Below are 25,332 nucleotides of genomic sequence, written 5' to 3' on the forward strand. Positions count from 1 at the left end.
GAATCTATACTCCTCGATCATTAACATAATTAAGAGGGAAAAATATGAAAAGATGAAGGATACAAAGAAGACAAATAGTTCCAACAACAACAAATTCAATCAGTATTTAGAACCAAATAAAATTTTGCAAAAAAAAAGTTACATTTTACCTAAACAAATCAAATTAGTCAAAGTAATCTCAACTCATAATAAAATACAAACCAGATTAAAGAGATCTTGAAAAATATAAAAGTGACGCGTTTGATATAAAGCAATTGGTAGAAGAGAAGAAGAATAACCAACACAAATTTCTTACTTCAAGGATTAAGTAAAACAGCTATTTTTAAAACTTTCATGCCATGACTCTTAAAGAATATGCTTTTGTATTCTTGAGTATTTCAATAAATTTCATCAAGAATTCGTTAGGCATAACTTCAATGTCTAAGTTATTGTGGTGATTTTTAATTGATGGTATGCTCGCAAGATGCTTATTGCTTTTCTTGTTCACGAGTTGATAACCTGGGAGGAAAATATGGTGTGGAGTTTCTTGATTTTATATGTAATGGCCTCAACTCCTTTTGAGATTCACTAAAAGGATTTTAATTGTAATTACACGTAACGGAATTCGTTTCCTCTGAAGTTATTACACCGCACATATATATAGAGAGAGAGGGGTATATATTTCAGTGCTTTGGTTTATATTAGAACATTTTTATATTCATAAGCAAAAGTATTTAATTGGGTGACAGTGGTTAAATAAAACGCTACAAAAAAATAATAATTCCAATCCTTTACGTATGTATATATGTAAATGTATAGGGATACCTTGAACTTGCTTTCCGAATTGTGTTTCAATGGGTCTGTGTCTTGCATTTAACTAATCATATATATATATATATTTAATTATAACCAGGTATGATGCATTGCTAAGTTGTGTTATTAATTGATGTTAATGATATTACAAGGTTAAGGATCATATTTTGTAATTATGTGCGTTGATTATTATCTTTTGGGAAGGAATTATAATTTATATTCTATTTTAAGAAATTAATGAAATATCTTCATTTGAAATAACCATAAAATTTATTATAGATATTTTTATCTGGGATGAAAAAAAGATTTTGGATATTTCCCTCCTTTAAAGAATTTCATATCTAAACTAGTTTCGAAATTAAAGAATTGACTCTTATAATTTTAAAAATCACTAAATTGTATTTGTTATACTTATTTGAATCGTCTAGGTATTATCGTTTATTTATTCAAAATCTTATTAATTATGATTGTTTTAATATGTGTAAATCTATAAACGTATCATATTACATGTACTTGAAAATAATAAATCTATAGCAAATATTTTAAGTAAAAAAATCATTTTATCGTCCAGACCATTTTTTATCCGTTTCTGCCCCTTTATGAAGGTAAAATGTATATTTAGAATTTTTTTATAAATTAGTTTATATATAAGTTAATTTTAGTTTATAAAAAAATTTAATTTATTTTTCTTATAAATATTTATAAAAAAGACCATAAATCAATGGACAACTCTTTATCCATTGATCCACAAACTTTTTTTCATTAAAAAAAATTCACGTGATGAATTTCTTTAATTATACGGACATATTTTATTAGCCTGACCAATTTCTAATTCAAGGAATTATATTGATTATTCGAATTTTTTTGGGGGTTCCGATTCCAAAAATCCTAATCACGTGAGAGTCACGTGCCTCGCAAGCGGGAAAATCTCACCGCGCAACAACTCCCCAACAAAAAGTGGCGGGAACTCATTACCCTCCCACTCCACACTCTCCGCTGTCTCTCCCTCCCAATTCCGATGAGCAACAACGCCTCCCGGAAGCGCGCGCCGCCGCCTCCGTCCCAACCTCCGCCGGCGAAGCAAGCCCTAATGACTCAGGAAGAAGAGTTCATGGACGAAGACGTGTTCATAAACGAAACCCTCGTCTCCGAGGACGAAGAATCCCTCATTCTCCGCGACATTGAGCAGCGCCAGGCCCTCGCCAACCGCCTCTCCAAGTGGACACGTCCTCCTCTCTCCGCCGGCTACGTCGCCCAATCTCGTAGCGTCCGTGAGTGTTTTCCGTTAATTATTTCCCCTTTTCTTTGGTGCTAGGGTTTTGTTTTTAGCTCTTGTTATTGAAATTTGATTGATTTGTGTTCTGTGTTTCTGTTTTTGGCTTTTAGTTTTTCAGCAGCTAGAGATTGATTACGTGATTGCAGAGAGTCACAGGGAGTTGCTGCCGAACTCGTCTGGACCTGTCGCCATTATCAGAATATTTGGAGTTACTAAGGAAGGTTTGATCGTGTTTTTGTTTTCTTCTATACTACAAAATTTGGCTGCATAGACACCAGTAGTTGACGATGCATTTGAGGGTTTCTGTTGTTGGTTTACTATCAGTAAGTCAAGTGTTGTTTATATTAGAAGTGTTTGAAGTTTGGTTTGGTCAGTTTGAGGGGGAAACCTGTCCTCACCAAACCAGTCAGTTTGCTTTTAATTGGAGGAGTGGATTAAACCTTTTGTTTTTTTATGTGATCTACTCATCAACAAATTTGCCCCGAAAATCTTATTAAAAGCATAGTCAATAGATAGAAAGAACAAATTAATGTAAAAAGTTTCATACATTAGTAGAAAACTAATAATCTATAAATATGTAAATTGTAGGCTATATATGACTATATGGCTAACTACACAATTTCAGTCTGGTTTCATAACTGAAAACTGAACCAAACTATATTTACGCAAAGGAAACCAAACTTATTCAGGTTTGTTTGGTCTTTCGGTTGCCAAATTAAGATTTATCAACCTACACATCTGGTTTGTTTGAGTCCAGATATGAAGTGACCAATGCTTCAGAAAAGGGAAAACTGATGCTCTGACAAACTTGTGCTGAATATATTTTGTATTAGCTGAAATCAAACCCAACATCATACTTGGATTTTACTTTCTTGAATACTCAGTTGCCTTCTTACATAGTTCATGTTATGATTTTCCAATTACATTACATGTATGAATTTAAGTGCCCAGAAATAATCTCTTTTAATAAAACCAGTATTTGAAAAAGTTGGTGTAAAAATAAATATTATATATGATTATCATTGTACTTGTACTTATGATTATGGTTCTCAAGTCAACCATGCAGTGCCTTATAAGAATTATATAATAAACATATTTGTTTGTTTGTCAGGACACAGTGTTTGTTGCAATGTTCATGGGTTTGAACCATATTTCTACATCTGTTGCCCTCCTGGAATGGGTCCAGATGATATCTCCCATTTTCATCAAACTCTCGAGGTATCTAGTTTAGAACCTGAAAATACTTTTCTTTTTCCAGTTTTAATCTAGAAAAGGGAACAAGCTTCATTTTTTTTTTGTAACTTACGAACTGCTTTAATTTAGTTGCTTTTGTGTCCTGTGATGGTTCAGGGAAGGATGAGAGAAGCCAATAGAAACAGTAATGTGGGAAAATTCGTTCGCCGTATTGAAATGGTGCAGAGAAGGAGTATTATGTACTATCAGCAATCCAATTCCCAACCCTTTCTCAAAATTGTAGTTGCACTCCCAACAATGGTTGCCAGCTGCCGTGGTAAACTTAGATACTCTCTGTATACATTCTATTTCCCAATATATGAATTATCTTATCAAAACTCAGAGAAGTGCAGAATTACTTGAGTGATGTTTAAGCTACGTTTTTGGTTCTCGTTGGCTGTACTTTTGATATTGTCATAGTATGGCCATGTTATACACTTTGGGTTGGTTAAGTGTCAAATTTTAGTTTCATGCATCTTGACACTAGTATGCTTGCATTTTTTGTTAGGACAGTTGTCTTTCTCAACAGTAATTCACTCATGCATCAACGTTTTTTGCTAATATTTCAAAACTTGGCAGGTATTCTTGATAGGGGTATTCAACTTGATGGTCTGGGAATGAAGAGCTTCTTGACTTATGAAAGCAATGTACTTTTTGCCCTTCGCTTCATGATTGATTGTAACATAGTTGGTGGAAATTGGATTGAGATTCCTGCCGGAAAATATAAGAAAACAGCGAAAAGCTTGTCTTACTGCCAGTTAGAGTTTGATTGCTTGTATCCTCTTTCATGTGATAATATCTGTATAAAACAGTTATGGGAATAACAAAATCTTTAGATTTTTTTGTTCTCCCCTTAACATTGTTATAGGTATTCTGAATTGATTAGTCATGCTCCAGAAGGGGAATATTCAAAGATGGCTCCGTTTCGCATTTTGAGTTTTGACATCGAGTGTGCTGGTCGTAAAGGTCATTTTCCTGAGCCTACCCATGATCCTGTTATCCAGGTCCACTGTCCTCTCTTTTCTCACCTGCAAATTCAAGCACAATGTTATTGTTTTTGAACTGAAAATTCTCTTTTCTTACAGATTGCTAATTTGGTTACTTTACAAGGAGAAGACCAGCCATTTATTCGTAATGTGATGACCCTTAAATCATGTTCTCCTATCGTTGGTGTTGATGTGATGCCATTTGAAACAGAAAGAGAAGTCCTGCTGGCTTGGAGGGTAATTCCATTGTGTGTCTAACCATGTTTATACTTATTAAGCATAAGAATTTCAATAAAACCCCCAAATTTGATTCGCCAGTCTGCCTAAATAAACTATATTTTTAGATATGCTAGTTAAGTATCTGACATCATGTATGTTTTGTCACATAGTATGATGTTTTGTAGTTCTTACAACTTTATCAATGGTTAATGCTATTATATCATTTGTTTCTTAAACTTGAATACGAGTCAATTTGATAATGTAACTGTTGAATGAATTACAATCCTTTCTCTATTACGCTCTTATAGTTTGATGGACGCGGTTTTTTAATTGCAGGATTTTATTCGTGAAGTGGACCCTGATATTATTATTGGATACAACATTTGCAAATTTGACTTGCCATATCTTATTGAGGTGTGATTTGACTTTGAAATTAAAAAGTACACTTAGAGTTGATAGCTGTAACGTTTTGTTATTAAAAAAAGGTTGTGTGCAAGTTGTTGCGGTTCCTGTTCTAATATAATTTAATTTGTTATTGCCTTGTTTTCAGAGAGCTTTGAACCTGAAGATAGCAGAATTTCCAATTCTGGGTCGTATCAGGAACAGTAGAGTTCGAGTAAAGGATACAACTTTCTCATCAAGGTAAAAGAGATATAGTCTTCTGTTATGTACATGTTTTCTCTCATTATTTTTTGTATTAGTTGAATTCTGGTATTCTGGTCGGTCTGTAGGTTTTGTATAGCTTCATCAACTTTAATGAAAATAGAAACTTGGTTTCTAAAGTAAATCCTGCATTCTATATCCTTAACATTTTCTGAGTTTTGGAATTACTTTGTTTATGCTTTTATTTTCTGACTTTTCTATCATTCTACCTTATTGATACTTGACGGTTTTGTAGGCAGTACGGAACCAGGGAAAGTAAAGAAGTTGCAGTAGAAGGGAGAGTTCAGTTTGATTTACTCCAGGTTCTGTCAATATTGTTTTGTTTTAATTACTTTTTGCTTGGACACTGAGTTTATTGCTTTATAGGTTTATTTGTTATGTTCTCATTTACAGGTTATGCAAAGAGACTACAAATTAAGTTCTTATTCACTGAATTCTGTGTCATCACACTTCCTTTCTGAGCAGGTAAAGTCATTCTTTTGACATAATTTCAAGCAATTATTTTCCCCCTTTATTTTGTGTGCCTGGACACAATGGTAAGGTTACTTGCCTTGTGTCTTGGAGGAGATGAGTTCAAATCCTGGAAAGCTTCTCTGCTTGGGGTATAAGGTTGTGTACATCTACCCTCCTTAGATCCCATTAGGTGGGAACCTCTTACACTGGGTCACCCTTTTATCTTTCTTTATTCCTTTATTTTCTGTTTCAAATACATGTGAGAAGTGGGAACTGTTAATGGAACTTAAATCATGGTTGAAAAGTACAATTAACACATCTTTATATATATATATATATATATATATATATATATATATAAAAGATATTTATCTATTTATAATCATAGATGTAGTCGCAGATTTACATGCATAAACTCATGATTTAATGTAAGCATTGGTCATGTCAATTGAATTGCAATTTGACAGATATACATTTCAATTGGTCATTTTATTTGCTGTCTGTATGTTTGTATGTGTGTCTATGCACCTCTTCTCCATTTGTAACCTATTTATATGCCTACCATTTTCTAAACAGCTTCTTTTGGCCGGAATCTCATCTTTGTTGTTGAAAGTTATAATGCATGTCAATTTATTGGCTTAGTCACTGCATATTTGTATGCTGCAGAAAGAGGATGTTCATCATTCAATTATATCCGATCTTCAGAATGGAAATGCAGAAACTAGGAGGCGCCTTGCTGTGTATTGTTTGAAGGTTTGTCTTCTGGTTCTTTTGTCTTGGGATGCTCTTTGTTGCTACATTTCATGTAAATGATTATTGTCCAGTCTTTTCATTTTTTTATCAGGTTCTCATTGGCTGGTAAACTTTACAGAGATAAACTAGTAGTTAACAATAACTAGTTTGGAAGTCTCGATTGATGATGAAAATCATGATGTGACTGATAAGCACAACATTTTTGGTTTGCATTGTTTGTTAGTTTTATGAAATACCTCTGTTAGGAAAGGATTTACCATGTTATTTGGTGGCCCTTGGCTTCTGTCATGAAGTTGTGAAAAAGGCTCTGTTTCATCTATTTTTATGAAATGAAGCAAGAGAATTTTTAGCCAGTTCATTTTATTGACCATTTCTGCTATCTTTTTATGAGTCCTTAGTTTTTCAAGATCACCTAACAATCTGACAAAATTTGCTCAAATATGTTTTTCTCAATGCTAATATAATAAGTTCAATAATTTTTGAACCTAAAATACTTAATGCATTTAGATTTAAAAAGTTGTACTGCTTGTGGTTCTTTAACCTATTAAAGTGTTGCATATTAGATATGGTGAATCCATTATGGGTATATTTTTTTTTTTGCACAGCAAAAATCAATGTATTATATATGAAATTCAGTACTAGGTGTACTGAAAATACAATTATAAAAACAAGACATAAAAAGCCTAAACCCCACTAGGAAGAATCGAGAGACAGGACAGAATACGATAAAAACCCAGCCCCTCTAAGAGAAGGCATCCTTCAAGTTAGTTGACCAGAAATTAAAATGCAATTGAAAGCCCTTCTCCACACACTTAAGCCAGGACCAAGTGTGGAATAAGGCCTCATCCATGACCTTCTCTGGATTGAAAGGCTGGTTATTGAAAACCATGCCATTTCTGTGATGGGTATATTACATCTGAAAAAAACTAAGTGAAATAAATTGACCATTCAAAATTCATAGTTTGCTTGTCTAAATGCAGGATGCATATCTCCCTCAGCGGCTTTTGGATAAATTGATGTTCATTTACAATTATGTGGAGATGGCTCGAGTAACAGGTGTCCCAATTTCTTTTCTACTTTCCAGAGGCCAAAGCATTAAGGTAAGCATTGAAGTTCCTTTTCTCTTATCAATCATTAGAAAATAGAAATGCAGAAGATGATTGACTCATTGAATTTGTAGCAGTAATTGCTTGTTTTCTTTTTTCTTCCTTTCCAGGTACTTTCTCAACTTCTTAGGAAGGCAAGGCAGAAGAATCTGGTCATTCCTAATGCCAAACAGGCTGGGTCTGAACAAGGAACATTTGAAGGTGCCACTGTAAGTTCATTCTTTTCTTTTCATATTCACTATTTTAAATGGTTAATTGGCATTTATTCATAGATTCTTTCCACTTTCAATGTATGTACATGCATGTTTGCATGTGTATGGATCTTCAAATATGAAATGAAATATATTGTATTAGCTAACTAGTCATACAACTATTATATGCCTTGTATTTTATGAGAGTTTTATTTATATTTCGTCTCGACAAATTAGATTATATATTGAATTTACTCATGAATGAAGGGAATTAGAAATTGAAAGGCTCATATCATCTACAGTTCTTTACTCCAAGATTGCTTTGCATCAAGGTTGTTAAATTTGAGAGCTTACGTAAACTTGTGGAGGGTTGTAAACTCTAAGACATTACCTAACATTAAAATAATATTAAAATACCTAATCACATATCCAAACAAAATAGATTACCATAAAATCAAATCTATGAAACAAGAAATAGACAAATCACTAGAATCCAATTATCCAAGAGGATCAAATGAACAAGGGCTTGAACCTTGTGACAGAACAAATGGGAATGGCCGAATGGGATTGTTGATACCTTGTTTTCAGTGTCAGTTTTAGCCCAGAGGTCAGCGTAACTGATGTGGTCATCTAAGGTTGCACAACATGGATGTGTTCATTGCAGATCTCTTGGTGGAGGCTTACAGAGCAACCGAACTTGTTGGAAAAATACAGGTCAGTGGAAGTGAGGAGATTTTTTTTGAGTTTTTGATGTTCGTGGAGCAAGGAGAAGCAAAGCTTGTGGAACACAAAACAAAAGGGTGGACAAACCCTAATGAAACAACTCCATTTTGGACATTTTTGTGATATTTAATACAGCGCACACTAACTCGCATAGGGAGTGAAATTGCTACTCTACCTTACCTGAATTTGACTGATCATGCCTGAGTTAAGTTGAGTTTGAAGAGCTCCTAGCCTCTGAGTGAGTTAGCGTGATTTCTCAACCTGAACTTGTCCGAGTTTACGAGTCAACTTCAAGTTTACCAACCATGCTTTCCATAGTTTTCTTGTCTATATTCATGAAACAATCACTTTCGTCAATGTATAATTTTTTTGGTTAGATAGAAATGTGGATACTGTATTTACACTTTAAAGTCGGAACAAAGAATGACAATTGTGCCACCTAGCATTGCCTTTTTTATTTAGGGAATATAGAGAAAAAATAGCTCTATCCTAATAATGACAAATATACAGTGAGATTTATTCTATTCACAATAAAATGATTTTATTTCTTGATTGAAAAATAAATTGAAGGAGAAAGATCTCCTCCAAGGGTATCCCGTTCACAAGGGTTTCCTATTTCTACTACATTAGAGATAAAGCTCAGTTCTCAATTGATACAAAACAGAATGCCACCATGATTAAGCTAAACCCCCTGTCCTTCCACTCTCTCTAACCAACTAACTAATGGATTTTCTAACCATTGATACTTTACTCTCTAACTAGTAACTATTGATGTTTGGGAATCTCTTTCCCATTTCTACTACATCAGAGATAAAGCTCAGTTCTCAATTGATACAAAACAGAATGCCACCATGATTAAGCTAAACCCCCTGTCCTTCCATTCTCTCTAACTAACTAACTAACGAATTTTCTAACCATTGATACTTTACTCTAACTAGTAACTAATAACTATTGATGTTTGGGAATCTCTAACAGCATGTTAGGCCTGTTTGATTTGAGAAAATGTATTCTACTTTTTTTTTTATTTCCTGTTTTCAAAGATTTGTGGAAACAATGAAAACAACTGTTTTCACTATTTCTTGTATAAATTTTGAAAACATTAAACAAAGTGAAAATAACATGATATTTTTAATTATTTGTGAAAACGGAAAATGAAAAAGTGTTTTCTCAAACCAATTAGGAAATTATCTAATGATAGAAATTCCTGTTGTTAAAGTGTCCATATGTTATGCACTGCTAATTCAAGCCTGTAAACAAGGATTTTATGCATTCTGACTTTGTAGTTGTTCTTAAATACTTATTATTATGCCCTCTTGGTCCTCTTGAAGTTAATGTGCTACACCTTTTCCTATATTTGTCTTTTGGAGTTAATGTTTCAGTTGTCGAGCTGTCTCCTTTTGATGCATGATTTTTGAACTTTACAACTTGCAGGTATTGGAGGCAAGGGCTGGATTTTATGAAAAACCAATTGCTACTTTAGATTTTGCATCCTTGTATCCATCTATTATGATGGCCTATAACTTATGTTATTGCACTCTGGTAAATATTTCATTTTTTTTATTAGTTTTTCCTTGAGCTTAAGTTTTGTTTTTTCTTTATAAAAAATTATGAGTACTACTTTATTCATCAGATTAGTTCAATTCGTATGGAGTAACAACTGGTAGATAATTTTGTTTTTGTTTTTACTGTTTGTTAAGGTGATCCCTGAAGATGCTCGCAAGCTCAACATACCTCCAGAGTCTGTGAACAGAACTCCATCTGGTGAAACATTTGTTAAATCAAATTTGCAGAAGGTATTTTGCTTGCAAAACTTACTAGTTCTTTTTTTCCTTTAAGGCTCTATGCTGAATTCATTTTAGAGTTTAATGCTTATATGAAGTCGAGGCACTGATGTAACGAGAATAAATTTAGGGAATACTTCCTGAAATACTTGAAGAGCTATTAACAGCCCGTAAAAGGGCAAAAGCAGACTTAAAGGTATCCTTTCTGTACTTGTTGTGAAAATTGACTTTGGATTTAGATTATTGTACGGCTATTTGACCGGAAAGGGGCATTTTTTTTGTATTTTTCATTTGGGGGTGAGTTTCAAATTAACCACCAAAAGGAGGTAAGTTGTAGTAGGTGTTACGACTTCTGAGTTAGAAGTCATAACACCTTTTATGACTTTAAATTTTTTTTAATTGAAGTCGTAAATAATTTTACAACTTCATTTTTAATTTTTCTTTTTACAACTGTAAAGTCGTAACCGATTTTTTTGTCTGCTCTTAAGACTTCAAAGTCTTAAAAGTTTTTATTTTTTTGGTATTATGACTTCAAAGTTGTAATACCTTTTTTTGGTCGAAGTCTCGTGTTATTGGACTGGATTTGCATGTGTTTGTTGTTCTCTTGTTCTACTATGATCACGTGTAATTGTGTGTTGTTGAAGAATATGTTCACCACCGTTGTGATCATCATCGTTATTGTTGGTATTGTTGTTATCATCATCTTCCTCCTCATTTTCATGACTTATGTCAAGCATTTGAGTAGGTAATGATGGACGATAACAAGAGCTCGATGGTGCTAGATTATATGTAGATGATGGATTGTTGAAAGTGGTATCAAACCTTTGTGAGGGTCCATAGAAAAACATTTGAGGTAGAAAGAACTTAAAATGAGTATTGAGATATATATGATGAGAATCCTAATAGTTGAAAATTTTGTTGACATCCATGAGACACGTATCCAGAGGAGGTCACTAATTGATATTATGCTTGTGATGGATGATGTTGAGACATATATCCAGAAACATACACGGGAGGTACATTGGGTTAAACATATGATTGATGTTGGTAATGATTAGGATAATACTATAAATTAAGATTTACAAAGTTAGAAATAATAATGAATAATAATATCAATAATTTTTTAAAAGTGTAAATTAAACTTACAACCTCAGTAGACAGTGTCCCCTCATGCGACATATATTGTCTATAGTTCAACATATATACCATTGCATGTATTCTGAATTTTCATGCAAAATACCTCGGTCCATTTCATCGTGAACGATATAATCATTTCAATGATTTCATTTGGCAATCCAGTGACGATGGTGGTGAGGCAAAAAAATATTTGTTCTCTCTCTTATATCTATGTCATGGAGTTAATCTAGGTTTGGTGGGTGAATAATTTGTTGCAGTTCAAATTGTGTGATGATCTTGTCTGTTGGATGTCATTCTACTATTGCAAAACATATGAGAGAGAGATTTTTGCCCGAACAATCATTGATATCTCAACATTATTAATTAATGGTCTTATTTCTGGTGTGTTATAAGGAGTCCATAAGAATTGCAACATATACATTATTATTATTGTCACATATTTAAGTTCGAATAGGAAATAAAAAAATACTTAACGCATCAAAATTAAGAAATAAACCTCATTCATATGTAGTCTATCAAATATGATGGTACCAATTTGACTGAATTGGTGGGAATGTTTGTTTGGGTCGTTGGACGAGACCATCTTGGTGTAAGAGGAAATCCGAGTTCTTCTTCTACTTCTTCCATGGATAGGTGATCTATCTTTGAGATAATACATTTAATGTTTTAAGGTGGTCCCACACCCATGACTGTAGCAGCAACAAACATCCATCGATTTTTGTTTGGTTAGGCTTTACAGCCTGATTTAGAACTTGAAAAAGAGATGTTAATGTTGCTCCACCCCAACTGTAATGACCTGCCTCAGTCAAATTTGATAATAAAAGGAGACACATAAAATGAACTCTTGCACCAATGTATTTGACATCAAACAGCCGCCTATGAGCATCATGATATGAGCTCTAGCATTCTATGCAATGACAACATCAACATCGACGGGAAGTTGCTGAAAAATGTGTCACAATCAGCTTAGATAAATCATTTTACCTTTTACATACTTATCAGGTGGAGTGTTCCGTAGTAATGTCTGACAAGCAACACGTACATCACTGGTGATGATATCAGGCAATCCATCAATCTTCAGGCCCAACTGTAGAACCACATCTTGTAAAATGTAGAAAAAATGCAATGTATTGTTCAATACAGTGCATTTTGGCCTTTTCAATGCATTTGATCAGGAGTTTAAAAAAAAATTGGTCTTTTTAAAGAAGTTGAAATAATGCAGTGTATTGTTCAATCAAACTGCAGAAAACAACATCTTAATGCACTCGTGAAGCATGCATAAGCCTTCCTTTTATGATTCTCATGCTGTCTAGTTAATGTATGCACATGCTAGTTTCAGAACAGCCTGCTGAATATCATAAAAACTTTGTACGCTTGAATAGCCTGCACTCGTGAAGCATGCACATGCATGAATAGTATAAAAGAAAAGTTTTGTGCAAGAAGGATGCACATGCTAGTAAATATCATCGTGCTCGTGAAATCTTGTACACGTAAAGCATGCATGAATATTGTATAGGGTCTCTTACATGAAAGGATGTACCATACTCGTGGAATTTTGGCAGAAATATAGTTGGGTGAAAGACCACAAGTTGTACAAAGCTAGTAAATAATAACTTCTCATCACGGGCCACTAAAACCATTAAGTGTGTGGGGTCTAATCAAGTTGAAATATCAAACCCATGAATAGTGTGGTATTGTGTATATTGGACTCCATGTGATACATATTGGCTTTATACAAGTTAAGTTATTGGAAGGCTTCACTTTGGTAAAAAACCAATACTTGTGTCAAGCATTTTCATGAGGTAACTTTTATAAATAGCATCGATCTACGATAGTTGCACTTTCATTCTTTTTCATTGTTATTTTCATCCTTTTATCCATTTCTTGTTTTCTCCATTGTGAACCAATGACACATGCACAACCTGGACCAATTGATGGCTCATTGTTGCGCTTACAAGACAACCATATTTCGAATCAAGTGTGGGAAGACCAAGAGAGAATGATTCATCCGAGGTATAATTCTGTCTGGACTCTTACACCCTTGGATCGGATTGATAATTGTGTAAAAAACCTAATCACTTTAGCTAGTTTCGGTCATGTTATAAATGTCGAAAAAGTTGATATTAACCAACATTTGGTTAGTGTATTGATTGAACGTTGGAGAACCGAGACTCACATTTCATTTTCCACATGGAGAGACAACCATAATTTTACAAGATGTGACCCTACAGTTGGGCCTGAAGATTGAAGGATTGCCTGTAACTGGTATCATCTCCGGTGATGTACGTGTTGTTTGTCAGGCATTATTAGGGAACACTCCACCTAATAAATATGTAAAAGGTAAAATGATTTATCTAAATTGATTGCGACACAATTTTCAGCATCTGATGTTGTCATTGCATAGCATGCTAGAGCTCATATCATGATGCTCATAGACAATTGTTTGATGTCAGATATATCAAATGCAAGAGTTCATTTTATGTGTCTCCTTTTATTATCAAATTTAACTGAGATAAGTCATTATAGTTGGAATGCAACATTATTAGCATCCCTTTTTCGAGCTCTAGATCGAGCTGTGAAGCCTGACCAAATGGAAATTGGTGGATGTTTGTTGCTGCTACAGTCATGGGCGTGAGACCGCATTAAATGTATTGTCCCGAAGATAGATCACCTATCCATGGAAGAAGTACAAGAAAGGTTCGGATTTCTTCTTGCACGAAGGTGGTCTCGTCCAACGCGTCATATTTGATAGACTACATATGAATGAGGTTCATTTCTTAATTTTGATGCGTTAAGTATTTTTTTCTATTTTCTATTTGAACTTAAATATGTGACAATAATAATGTATGTGTTGCAGTTCTTGTGGACTCTTTATGACACATCAGAAATAAGGCCATTAATTAATAATGTTGAAGTATTAGCAATTGTTCGGGCAAAATTCTCATATATTTTGCAATAGTGGATGATGTTGAGATATTAATGATGTTGAGTATCAATGGTATATACGCCGAACTAGACGATATATATCGCATAAGGGGACACTGTCTACCGAGGTTGTAAGTTTAATTTACAATTTTAAAAAATTATTGATATTATTATTTCTAGCTTTGTAAATTTTAATTCAAAGTATTATTTTGGTCATCACCAACATCCATCATATGCTGAACCCAGTGTATCTCTGGTGCATGTTTCTGGATATATGTCCCACCATCATCCATCACAAGTACAATGTCAATCAATGACTTTTTAATACGCATTTCATGGGTGTCAACAAAATTTTCGACTATTAGGATTCTCATCGTATATGTCTCAATACTCATTTCAAATTCCTTCTACCTCAAATGTTTTTTATGGACCATCACAAAGGTTTGGCACCACTTTCAATACTTCATTGTCTACATATAATCTACCATTGTCGAGCTCTTGTTATCGTCCATCATTACCTATCATGAAGATAAGGAGGAAGATGATGAACAACAATACCAACAGTAACGGTGATGATAATAACGATGGTGATCATGTTCTTCAACAACAACACACAATTACACATGATCATCCTAGAACAAGAGGAGGTAGAGGTCATAGAACAAAAGGACAGACACGTGCAAATTCAGTCCAACAACACGAGAGACTCCAACGCATATCTAGAAGAACTTGTTGTGGGACATTATCTCATTATTAATTTTCTTTTTTTAAAAACATGTCATCTTCATTTAAATGTCATTAGTTTTTAAATTTAATTGTTTTAAAATTTTAGTATCTATTTTTATTAATAGATTACTTAAATTTTAAGTAAAACAATATTAAAAAAATATAATATATTTTAAATAATAAAACATTAAAAAAATATATAACATTAAATAAAACCATAAAAAATATACACTGTATAAAATAAAACTATTAACAAGTAAAATTAAAATTATTTATTTAGTAATTAAATAAATAATTTTTTTACAATTTTAAAAAATTAGAAAATAAAATAACCATAAAAAAAATTAAAAAATTTATAAAAAAAAAATGTTTTACGAAAACATCTATAACTTTTTTTAGAAAAAAAGGATATTACGACTATGAAATCGTAATACCAACAACAAAAAAAAACTTTTACGACTTTGAAGTCATACAAGCAAAAAGAAATAAAAAATGGTTACGACTTTAAAGTTGTAAAATAAAATTTAATCCTGAAGTCGTAAAATTATTTACCACTTTTGTTAAAAAAGATATTTTAAGTTGTAATAGGTGTTACGACTTCTAACTTGTAACACATGTTACGACTTACCCCCTTCAGTAGTTAATTTGAAACCCACCCCCAAATGGAAAATAAAAAAAAAATGCCCCTTTCCGGTCAAAAAGCTGTCAGCTGTAGTGTTTGATTAATTCTAAATTTACTAACTGAATTCTACATGTTATCTCTACCTGTACATGATTTCTCTCCATATTTCTACTTCAGGAGGCCAAGGATCCCCTGGAGAAGGCAGTGCTAGATGGTAGACAGCTAGCCCTGAAGGTAAGCTGTGCATGTTATTGTTTTATGTCTTTTTTCCTTATCCTTTTCTCTTTTGATAGTTGTTCGGTTCTCTCTACTGCATACTAATAACTGCTAATTCTTGGTAACATTTTCCATTCCTATTTTCTTTTGGTCAGATTAGTGCCAATTCTGTGTATGGGTTTACAGGGGCTACCATTGGTCAGTTACCATGTTTAGAGATATCATCGAGTGTAACAAGCTATGGTATTGCTTTCTTCTCTTAGTCTGTGTTCCTGTGTATTTCTAAAATTATCATTTCGTTGAATTGAAATAACATCTCCATTGAGTTCTTATTGTTATGTTGACTGGATGCCTTGTAAAGGTCGACAAATGATCGAGCACACGAAAAAAATTGTGGAAGACAAATTTACGACAGTTAATGGCTATGAACACAATGCCGAGGTATAATATTTAGAATTTTTCTTGTTTTGATGCTTGTCATACTCTATGAGGTTTCATTGGTTAGACAGTGAAGCTATCTTAGGTGTTTTTATTGGTCCGTATTCCTGCATTTTGGCCTGGGGAATTTAACATTGAACCAACTATATAAAACTTTCTATCCTTGCCAATAAATTTTACACTTGCAGTTATGCATCTGTTTTCCTAAATTTAATGTAGTCATATCTTATTTTCATGCTTTACTACCATAATCAATCAGCTAGATGACTTACAAAGTAATGCCATTCTTGCTACTAGGTAATATATGGAGACACAGATTCAGTCATGGTACAATTTGGTGTTTCTGCTGTAGAAGAAGCTATGAACTTGGGGAGAGAAGCTGCTGAATATATTAGTGGAACTTTCACAAAAGTAATAGTTCATTTTGCGTTTTATTTTTTTCTTTAGTCATTGTAAGTTTGAGACCCTTGTATAATAGCCCGTGAAAGTGATGAAATCCTGAACTTGAAACCATTTTTCGTTTTTTTTCTTGAAAAGGCCAATTGATTTTTATGGATCACTTGTACTCATAATATGGCAAAATGTTGCTTTTTTTATTTTCTCCAAACAATGAAGTAATGGTTGATTCTTAAATGACTTTTGTTTTTTGTTAACATAAGAATTCAATAAAGATGAGCCCCCCCATGGCTTGCAAAAAAATATTCTCTATTTGATTATTCCAATCCCTATTTCAAATACGCAACAACAATTTACATAGCTTTTCAAATAGTTCAGATTCAGCAATTAGGATGTTATTTATTCATATACACAGTAATTACAACTTTACAAAATTTGCAAGCTAGTCTAATGGTAGTGTACAAAGAGATGAGGAGCAACACTGTAGTGGTCTTTGTACTTCAGGAACTTGCATCAATGTGTAACATTAGATGTTGATACAGTTATGGTCTTGGTCTGCATATTTTTCAAGTTTCAGCTTCAGCATCTCAAAACTTAGTTCTATCAACCAATTAACAAAATATAAGAGAAATTCTCAACTTAGATTTGCTTGAGACTTCATTCTTGTTTAAGTGTGTTTGAAGTTAATTTATTATTTTATTTTTTTATTTTGATTTTTCCTTTCGTATTCATTGTCATTTTGATTGTGAAGCCCATCAAACTAGAATTTGAGAAGGTTTACTATCCATATCTCTTGATTAGCAAGAAGAGATATGCTGGATTGTTTTGGACAAAACCAGACAACTTTGACAAAATGGACACTAAAGGTAAACATTACTCTTTACCTTGTTGCTTTGTTGAAGTGCCTCTGAAACTAAATTTGCATTGAGCAGGTATTGAAACAGTTCGAAGAGACAATTGTTTATTGGTAAAAAACCTGGTGAACGATTGCCTTCACAAAATATTGATTGACAGGGACATTCCTGGGGCAGTCCAGTATGTCAAGAATGCAATTTCAGATCTTCTCATGAATCGTATGGACTTATCACTTCTAGTTATTACAAAGGTGGGAATTCTATTGAATCTACAGACCACCTAATGGGCTTTTATAGCTATTTGCTTTTTGTGGAAAATTCAGATATTTGATGTGCACTACCAAAACAATTCCTTTGAGCTTGGCACTAACATGCTTGCTTTAGTAGGGTTTAACGAAGACAGGAGATGATTATGAAGTAAAGGCAGCTCATGTTGAACTTGCTGAAAGGATGCGCAAGGTTGGCTAGATAATCAAATGCATTGGTGGTTTCTTTTTTGCTCATTTTAGTTTTTGGAAAAATGAGATTCTATTGGCAGAAGAAAAAACAAGTCAGTTATAGTATATGATCTATATGTGCCAAAACATGCAACCATATATTAGAAAAAACCATGAATTATTTTTAATCTAGACACTGTCATTCTGCAAGGTCTTAAACGAATCTGAAAGTAAATCTGAGAGAGAACTAAATTGAGGTGAAAGACTATTGTATTCAACCCAAAGAGAAACTGATTACAATACAGTTTATATAACAGTTACAGTTATGTAACTGTCAACTAACTTGAGTTAGTGACAGCTGTCAAACAGCTGTCCTAACTAACTGTCTAACTAATATCAGTCTAACTACCAACTATAGTTAGACTCGCAACATGACAAAGAGAAGAAAGAGTTACACCAAGTATACTCCTATATGTCTTTTCTCAGGTCCTGTAAGTTGATGTTTCTAATATCTGGGAAGTTATTTGTGGAACTATACAGTATTGTTACTGCTCTTAAGATATGTATTTGTTGTTTTAGGTTTATTGAGCTTGTCATGCCTCAGTTCTTTGGCCCATAAATATATTTTATTTGATTTTGTAATTGACAGAGAGATGCTGCCACTGCTCCAAATGTTGGAGATAGAGTACCATATGTTATTATTAAAGCTGCAAAAGGTGCTAAGGTAATACATAACCCCCTCTTTTTTTTAAAAATGTTTTTAAACATCTGTTTAGATTTTCTGTAGATTAATGTGTAATAAATCAGGCATACGAGAAATCAGAGGATCCTATCTATGTTCTAGAGAACAACATACCAATAGATCCTCAGTACTATCTTGAGAATCAAATTAGCAAGGTTGGTTTATGACTTTATTGGATGTTTTGGATTTCTCTAATGTTTACTGTTCTTTATTAGCTTCATTCATATTGCAGCCAATTATGAGAATTTTTGAGCCAATTCTGAAGAATGCTAGCAAAGAACTTCTCCATGGAAGTCATACAAGATCTATTTCTATTTCTACTCCGGCAAACAGTGGCATATTGAAATTTGCTAAGAAACAGCTTACCTGCATTGGTTGTAAAGCTTTACTTGGGTATGAATTTTTATTCTCTTTTAATAGTGCTGTCTTGCTTGAGGCTCTAAGATTTTCCTGGTTGATTTACTTTTATGCATTCCCTTTTTTTGTGTTTGCTTCATTATATTTTTGTAAAGAAAAGACCCACGGGAATTACAAAGAATTAACATTTATGCATATGCTAACTTTTTCAATAGCTGGGTTGCATATTTGAGAGATTTTCTATTAACTTGAAATGTATAAGAAACATAGTCCAGCACTATATTATGGAATTATTATGAACCTTTCAAGTTACCAACTTTAAGAAGAAATGTGCTTTATGGAAGTGAACGTAAGACTCCACCAAAAAATAGCACGTATATAATAGGGGCCAAACTCCTTCAGAGATTGTGAGAACTTTTGGGCATCTCTGTGTCAAAGCATAGTTGATTTATTGAATTTCATATCCTCTATAAATTTTTCTCCCTACTTTTCAATAATGTTTCTGTAGATACTACCTGTGAGATAGCATTTTGCACAGGAGGTGCCATTGATCGGTGTTCTGTTATGAGATCTTGAAATCTTGGTGTGAGTTTCCTGGAGTATTTATTATGGTTTTATCTTGAGCCTTAACAGGAAAACAAGATTCTTCTGGTGTTATATGGATCATAAGACTAAGTGACTAACTGTTGTCTAGTGATGGAGATGAAAATTTTTGCAGTTTGCACATATAGGTGTCAACTTATATTTCCACTAGTAATATACCTGATAATACTCAGGTCTTGTTTTTTAAGACATTATTTGTATGTATTATGATACACAAGTATATGTCAGTTATACAAAGGCCTAACAATACTATTTTTGTTGCATTTGGTTCAGCAATGGTCATCACACTCTCTGTTCACATTGCAAAGGAAGGGAGGCTGAGCTTTACTGTAAAACAGTATCTCAAGGTAGGCATCTCTTGAGCTCTCTGTTAAATTTCCAATCATTTTGTTGTACTGCATGGTTCCAGCTGTGTTTTATTGGATAAAACAAGTGGTGGTGTGGCTGCAGTGTCTGAGCTGGAGATGCTTTTTGGGAGGTTGTGGACACAGTGTCAGGAGTGCCAAGGTTCACTTCATCAGGATGTTCTCTGCACAAGGTATGTTCATTTAGTGAAATATTATATCATTGAGGATTGATTGCTTGGGGGGCTAGAGTTCTCAGATTTTTGGTTTTAAGAGGCACAACTTTACAGTATTAATTAATCACATCGTGGAGTTACGGTGGTTTTATCCCCTTCTCCCCGGGCTAGTTTACTGTCCTGGCATAACATGCACCAAATTATCGTGATGCCTTGGTTTCTTCTTACTCATGTCTTCCCATCTGCTTTTGTGGATTTCGTACAAGAACTTGCAATTTAGTTGTGGTTTCTCATTGTTAGTTCATTATTGCTGATTTATCATGTACTATTGTGTTGCAGTCGGGATTGTCCAATTTTTTACCGACGAAAAAAGGCACAGAAAGATATGGCTGAAGCAAAATTGCAATTGGACCGATGGAACTTCTAAGTTTTGCCAAGGTCATTTTTTTTCTCAAATTTTCTTCCCCCTTTAGTCTTTGATCTTCATAATGATTTAGTCAATGCATGACCTGTAGGAATTTGATAGGCACCAAACTCTCAATGGACCTTTGGAGCCTCTAGCTCATGAGATGAAGAAAGGCTCAAGGGAATTGTTAGTGTATTCCCGTAGAAAGAAATGAGGGGTAGAAAAGGAATAAGCTAGGGGGCAGTTTGTTAGAGGAGAGAGTGGGAGAGAATCAGGGGCAGTTTGTTAGAGGAGAGAGAGGGAGAGAATCAGGGGCAATTTCCTTTTCGTTATTTAGTATCCGTATGGATAGCTTTGGAGGATTGATTCTGTCTTTTCTGTTTTCTTGGGATAGAGAGAACGAACCTACGGGGTGCTCTATTTAGGAGCTTAGCTTTGGGACAAGGGAGACCTTCTCCTTTGTAATTTTCTGATTTTCAGTATAATACAGAATTCTAACTTTTCGTTTTCCTTAATTCTCTGCTATTATTATCTGTTCTGAGGTTCTGTATTAGAATTTTACCCATTAATATATCCATTTTTTTTATGAAAGCCATTAATATATCCAATAATTGCAATACAAACAGCTGGAACATTTATCTTTTCATCTCAGGAAGTTATCGAATATTTTATTAAAAAAAATTAGGCTTTATAAATTTTTGGTAAATCATAACTGGATTAAAATCTGAGTATCATTCGAAATTTCTGTTAAGATTCTACACTTTTAGGTATTTACATCCACATGCACATATATGTGCTCGCATGCATGGTTCCACCTTGCGGACCTCTACGTTTTATTCTTTTCATTTAAAAAAAAATAAAATTATATCGTATAATGTTTTCAGTTCAGTTAGATATATTAGTAGAACTTTTATTTCAAATTTGCCCCAAATAAATTACATTTGAGTACTCCTATAAAATTTTCAACCATTACCATCAATCATCCAATAGTTACAAGTAATGTTTTTATAGAGAGTAAGAATATTTCAGTAAAAATTGTTTCAATAAATAACTTATTTATTGTTATTATTGATTTGTGTGAAAAAACCTTAAACATCAATCATTTTAGAAAGGAGGGAGTATTGCTGAACCCTGATATATATACCATTCCTAGTCTGTTTACTGGGGTTGATATAAGTAAATAAATGTTACAATTGTAGGTATCATTAAATTTGCCAATTTTGGGAACTGAAGGAAAACCTCTGGTGATGATACCTACGACAAGCTCTTGTGACCGTATTTATATCTCTGGAAGGAAATACATGTAGCAAAGAGCCTAATTTCTTGCACGGTCTAGTTCACACATAATTTGACCTCGCGGATCTCCAAAGCCAATGGACACAATCCCGACATTTGTAATGTGAGAGTAAGCCCACAATTTGCTTACTGAAAGATTTGTGTGGAATCCTCAAATGATAGTTTCAAGTTATCGGATGACATCAACCTGGTTCCAAGCGGCAACTTTGATATTTAAAAAATTATCATTCGAGGATTTAGTTCATGTAAAGCAGTCTTTTGAATATCGAAATGAGGGTTTACTATATAATGTAAGGATATGTCAATGGGATGAGGATTATAGATGTTTACCTAGAAACGATATCCCAGTAATTGACGCGTGTTCTGATATTTTGGTGCATGATTAAAATAACAGTTTCACTCAAGACAAGTCAGATTGCTATAAACGTCCTTTTTGCTTCCAAGAACAAAATCAAACAGGCATTATTGGATTCTCAAAAAGAAAAAAAAACAGGCATTATTGGTTTAGTTATCGGCAGTTTGAAAAGTTTATTGAAAGAAAGGAAACTTTTTGACTCTTGGGTGATACAATGATCAATGAGGCTAGCAAAATTGAATTTCCATGACAAGACAAGGCTATAGCATACCACTTCCATTACGTACTTTCATTTTTTTATGAAATTAAATAAGGGTAAACTAGTTACATTTTTTTATCTTTCTTTTTTATTGTCAAAACAAACAAGCACATATATATACATAAAAGAAAGCTCGTGTTTGTCATCTAAAATTATATCATTCTTCTATAAATTTAGTTTGTCAAATTAATTCTTCAAATATTCTTTTTATCACCATTTTTGTTCTACATATGTAATTAGTGTCTCAATTTATTTTCGTCATCAAATTAGGAGAGAGGGAGATTTTGTTCTATCGTATTGTTTTTTTAACCCAGATTTCCTTTTAATATTTATCTCACCTAGCAGCGTTGCACACTTTATTACGTAAACTCAGCTTTCGTAAAGCAAGAATTTTCAAAGTTTAGTTTAGATGAGTTTTCAAATGGTATATTAATTTTTTGAATTTTTTTGAAAGGCAATTTTTTGAAAAATTAATATGATTACTTCTCCGAGAAATTTTAGATAGGCAATGTAGTGGCACATGTATCTGAACAAGACCAAGAAAAAATTCTCCATAAGAAATGTAACAAAAATTATACGTACGAGTCATTTGTCAAAAATAACATGACAGAAATGGATAACCATGTAACCAGGTTACCCATAGAGTGGTTATAAGGTCACAATTCACAAATGGAAGACAATCTCAAACTTGATGTGCAAAGTACGGTATAAAGGAGGGGAAAAGGGATCTTGAATCTTAAACTCGGCTATGTAACCACTAACCGTAACATATTGCAATATTATACACTTAAAAATTATTCATTTTAATCTGTATCATATTATTTTTAATTCTTTTTAATCCCTACACATACCATCTTTATTCCTTTTACTCTCTATCATCTAAACCCACAAGAACTAAAAAGAATTGAAAATATTATGTATAAGAAATGACTAAAAGGTAAAATTTATATAACTATAAAGATCAAATAAAAAATTAAACCTATAATATCTAATGATCTAGTAAGCCTGTTCGGTTAAAACTAACATGTTTGGGAAATAAAAAAAAATTCTTATACCAAACCCTTTCTTAAAATATAACTGCTAAAAAATTGTTTACACATATGTATGTGGTGAAGTTAACTTTGAATATATATTTTATAAAAAAAACTTTTTAATTGATAAAAATTAACTTGAAATACAACTCAAAAAATTTGATGGTTTATTATCACGTAAAAGAATCAGGAGACTTTTATAAATCTAATATTATTTGAATGTTTTAATTTTAATGACTATACATTGAAAATGTAAAATAATTTTACACCGTTAATTAATAATAAATTAATGTTAATATAATTTTTGAGATAATTATTATAAAAATCAATAAATTTAATATAAATAATATTTTGTAATTGAATGACAATTTATAACTTCTTTAGTGTCTCAATACATAGTCTATCTTCTCTTAATTTTAATCATTCATGATAAAATCTAATTGTAATATTTATTCTTTTCATTCTTACCAGAGACATCTTCTAACTCAAAATATATTTAGTTTAAAAGTAATTTTATATTATCATTTAAATAACATTAATTCATTTCACACAACACAAGGCGTGCGGTGGTAGCTAACAACTCCTGCTAGTATTTGGTTGCAGTCTCAGTCATAAGATGACATGCTTTGCCATGTTGTCGCTCGTTCTTGTGTTTGTCTTGCCTTAACAAAGAAAAACAAAGAAGATTAAAATTCATCTAAATCAGATCCCTTCTTTGATTCTTGTGCTGTTCTCTGTCCTTCGATTATGTTTTTTCTACCCATCATTCCAATCTTGGAATTCTTGGCTCACTTCTTTTGCTTCATGTTTACAAATGCATGGCTTTCCTTAATCACCAAGTTACCACCATATTTATATTTCTTTGTGCTCGAAACGGGGGTCTAAGTGCTAATCTCTCAACATGGCCATCACAGTTTTTGTGTCCAAAAGGATGGGATACACCTTGTTCTTGAACACTTGTTTCCTCGTGATTTGTTCCTTCATGATTGTTCATTTCCACACCCCAGATGTTATGGTTGTGACCAAAATCTCTGCCTTTGATAGCAGCAACGGGCAAGAGTGAGAGAGCTTAGAGAGCTTAGGTGACTACAAAGCCAAGTGCTTGTACCTGAAATCCAATGACCCTTGTGCCTGTCAGGGCTATATTGATTATCTCTACCTTTTCTATTGCAAATTTGGGAAATTCCCTTCATTGGGTTACACCCTTTTGTTTCTTTGGCTCCTGGTTCTGTTTTATTTGTTGACTAATACAACTTCTGAATACTTTTGTCCAAGTTACTAAGGTTGTCCCCTACAATTGCTGGAGTCACCCTCCTCTCTCTTGGCAATGGTGCCCCTGACGTTTTCTCTAGCCTTGTCTCCTTCCAGGAAAGCGGGACACGCGACATGGGCTTTAACACGGTTCTCGGGGGTGTTTCCTTTGTGTCCTGTGTTGTGGTGGGGAGCGTGAGCATTGCAATACGTCAAAGTGGGGTTCAAGTTGCCAAGTCTGCGTTTGTGAGAGATGTTTATTTTCTCCTTTTTGTTGTTCTGGCCTTGTTTGGTATTTTTTATCTATGGTAAGATCAATTTTCTTGGAGCAATTGGTTTTACTTTGATATATGTGGTGTATGTAGTCATTGTTTATGCCTCTTTTACCCGATGGAAGGAAGGTGGTGATGATGATGAAAGGGGTGGTATTGGTATTTCAGATTGTGACAATGATTTGAGTTTGGGTGTGCCTCTTCTTAATGGTGCTCAAGAATATGATTTAAATATCGAGAAAGATTACTGTTGTATGAGATACTCGATGTGTTGAGTGTCATTTCATGTTCTGGAGATGTATGTTAGATTTCA

At 33.4% G+C, this 25,332-nt stretch overlaps 1 protein-coding gene and 1 pseudogene across 1 annotated transcript; both read left to right on the top strand.

The window, feature by feature from the left end:
• Positions 1-1,762: 1,762 nt before the first annotated feature.
• POLD1 (DNA polymerase delta) lies at positions 1,763-20,587 on the top strand. The gene is made up of 30 exons (NM_001251764.2): positions 1,763-2,063; positions 2,179-2,289; positions 3,180-3,286; positions 3,419-3,578; positions 3,881-4,076; positions 4,170-4,305; positions 4,387-4,524; positions 4,843-4,920; positions 5,057-5,148; positions 5,405-5,471; positions 5,563-5,634; positions 6,289-6,375; positions 7,356-7,475; positions 7,592-7,690; positions 9,827-9,934; positions 10,093-10,188; positions 10,307-10,372; positions 15,764-15,820; positions 15,958-16,045; positions 16,164-16,243; positions 16,538-16,651; positions 17,388-17,502; positions 17,569-17,741; positions 17,878-17,949; positions 18,577-18,651; positions 18,735-18,824; positions 18,902-19,062; positions 19,903-19,976; positions 20,080-20,167; positions 20,489-20,587. The coding sequence occupies exons 1-30, from the start codon at positions 1,811-1,813 to the stop codon at positions 20,574-20,576; spliced, it is 3,261 nt and encodes a 1,086-aa protein (NP_001238693.2). The 5' UTR covers positions 1,763-1,810; the 3' UTR covers positions 20,577-20,587.
• Positions 20,588-24,108: 3,521 nt separating this feature from the next.
• LOC100816779 (cation/calcium exchanger 2-like) lies at positions 24,109-25,303 on the top strand (annotated as a pseudogene).
• The last annotated feature ends 29 nt before the right edge of the window (positions 25,304-25,332 follow it).

The sequence above is a fragment of the Glycine max genome, chromosome 4 (genome assembly GCF_000004515.6).
Source record: "Glycine max cultivar Williams 82 chromosome 4, Glycine_max_v4.0, whole genome shotgun sequence".
Lineage (NCBI taxonomy): Eukaryota > Viridiplantae > Streptophyta > Magnoliopsida > Fabales > Fabaceae > Glycine > Glycine max.

What these genes read in the sequence shown, in the direction of transcription:
- POLD1 (NM_001251764.2), top strand. Translation starts at nt 1,811, where the DNA reads ATGAGCAACAACGCCTCCCGGAAGCGCGCGCCGCCGCCTCCGTCCCAA. An exon ending in ATCGAGTGTAACAAGCTATG is followed by an intron (nt 16,046 to 16,163) that starts GTATTGCTTTCT and finishes TGCCTTGTAAAG; the next exon opens with GTCGACAAATGATCGAGCAC. An exon ending in TTGCTGAAAGGATGCGCAAG is followed by an intron (nt 17,950 to 18,576) that starts GTTGGCTAGATA and finishes TGTAATTGACAG; the next exon opens with AGAGATGCTGCCACTGCTCC.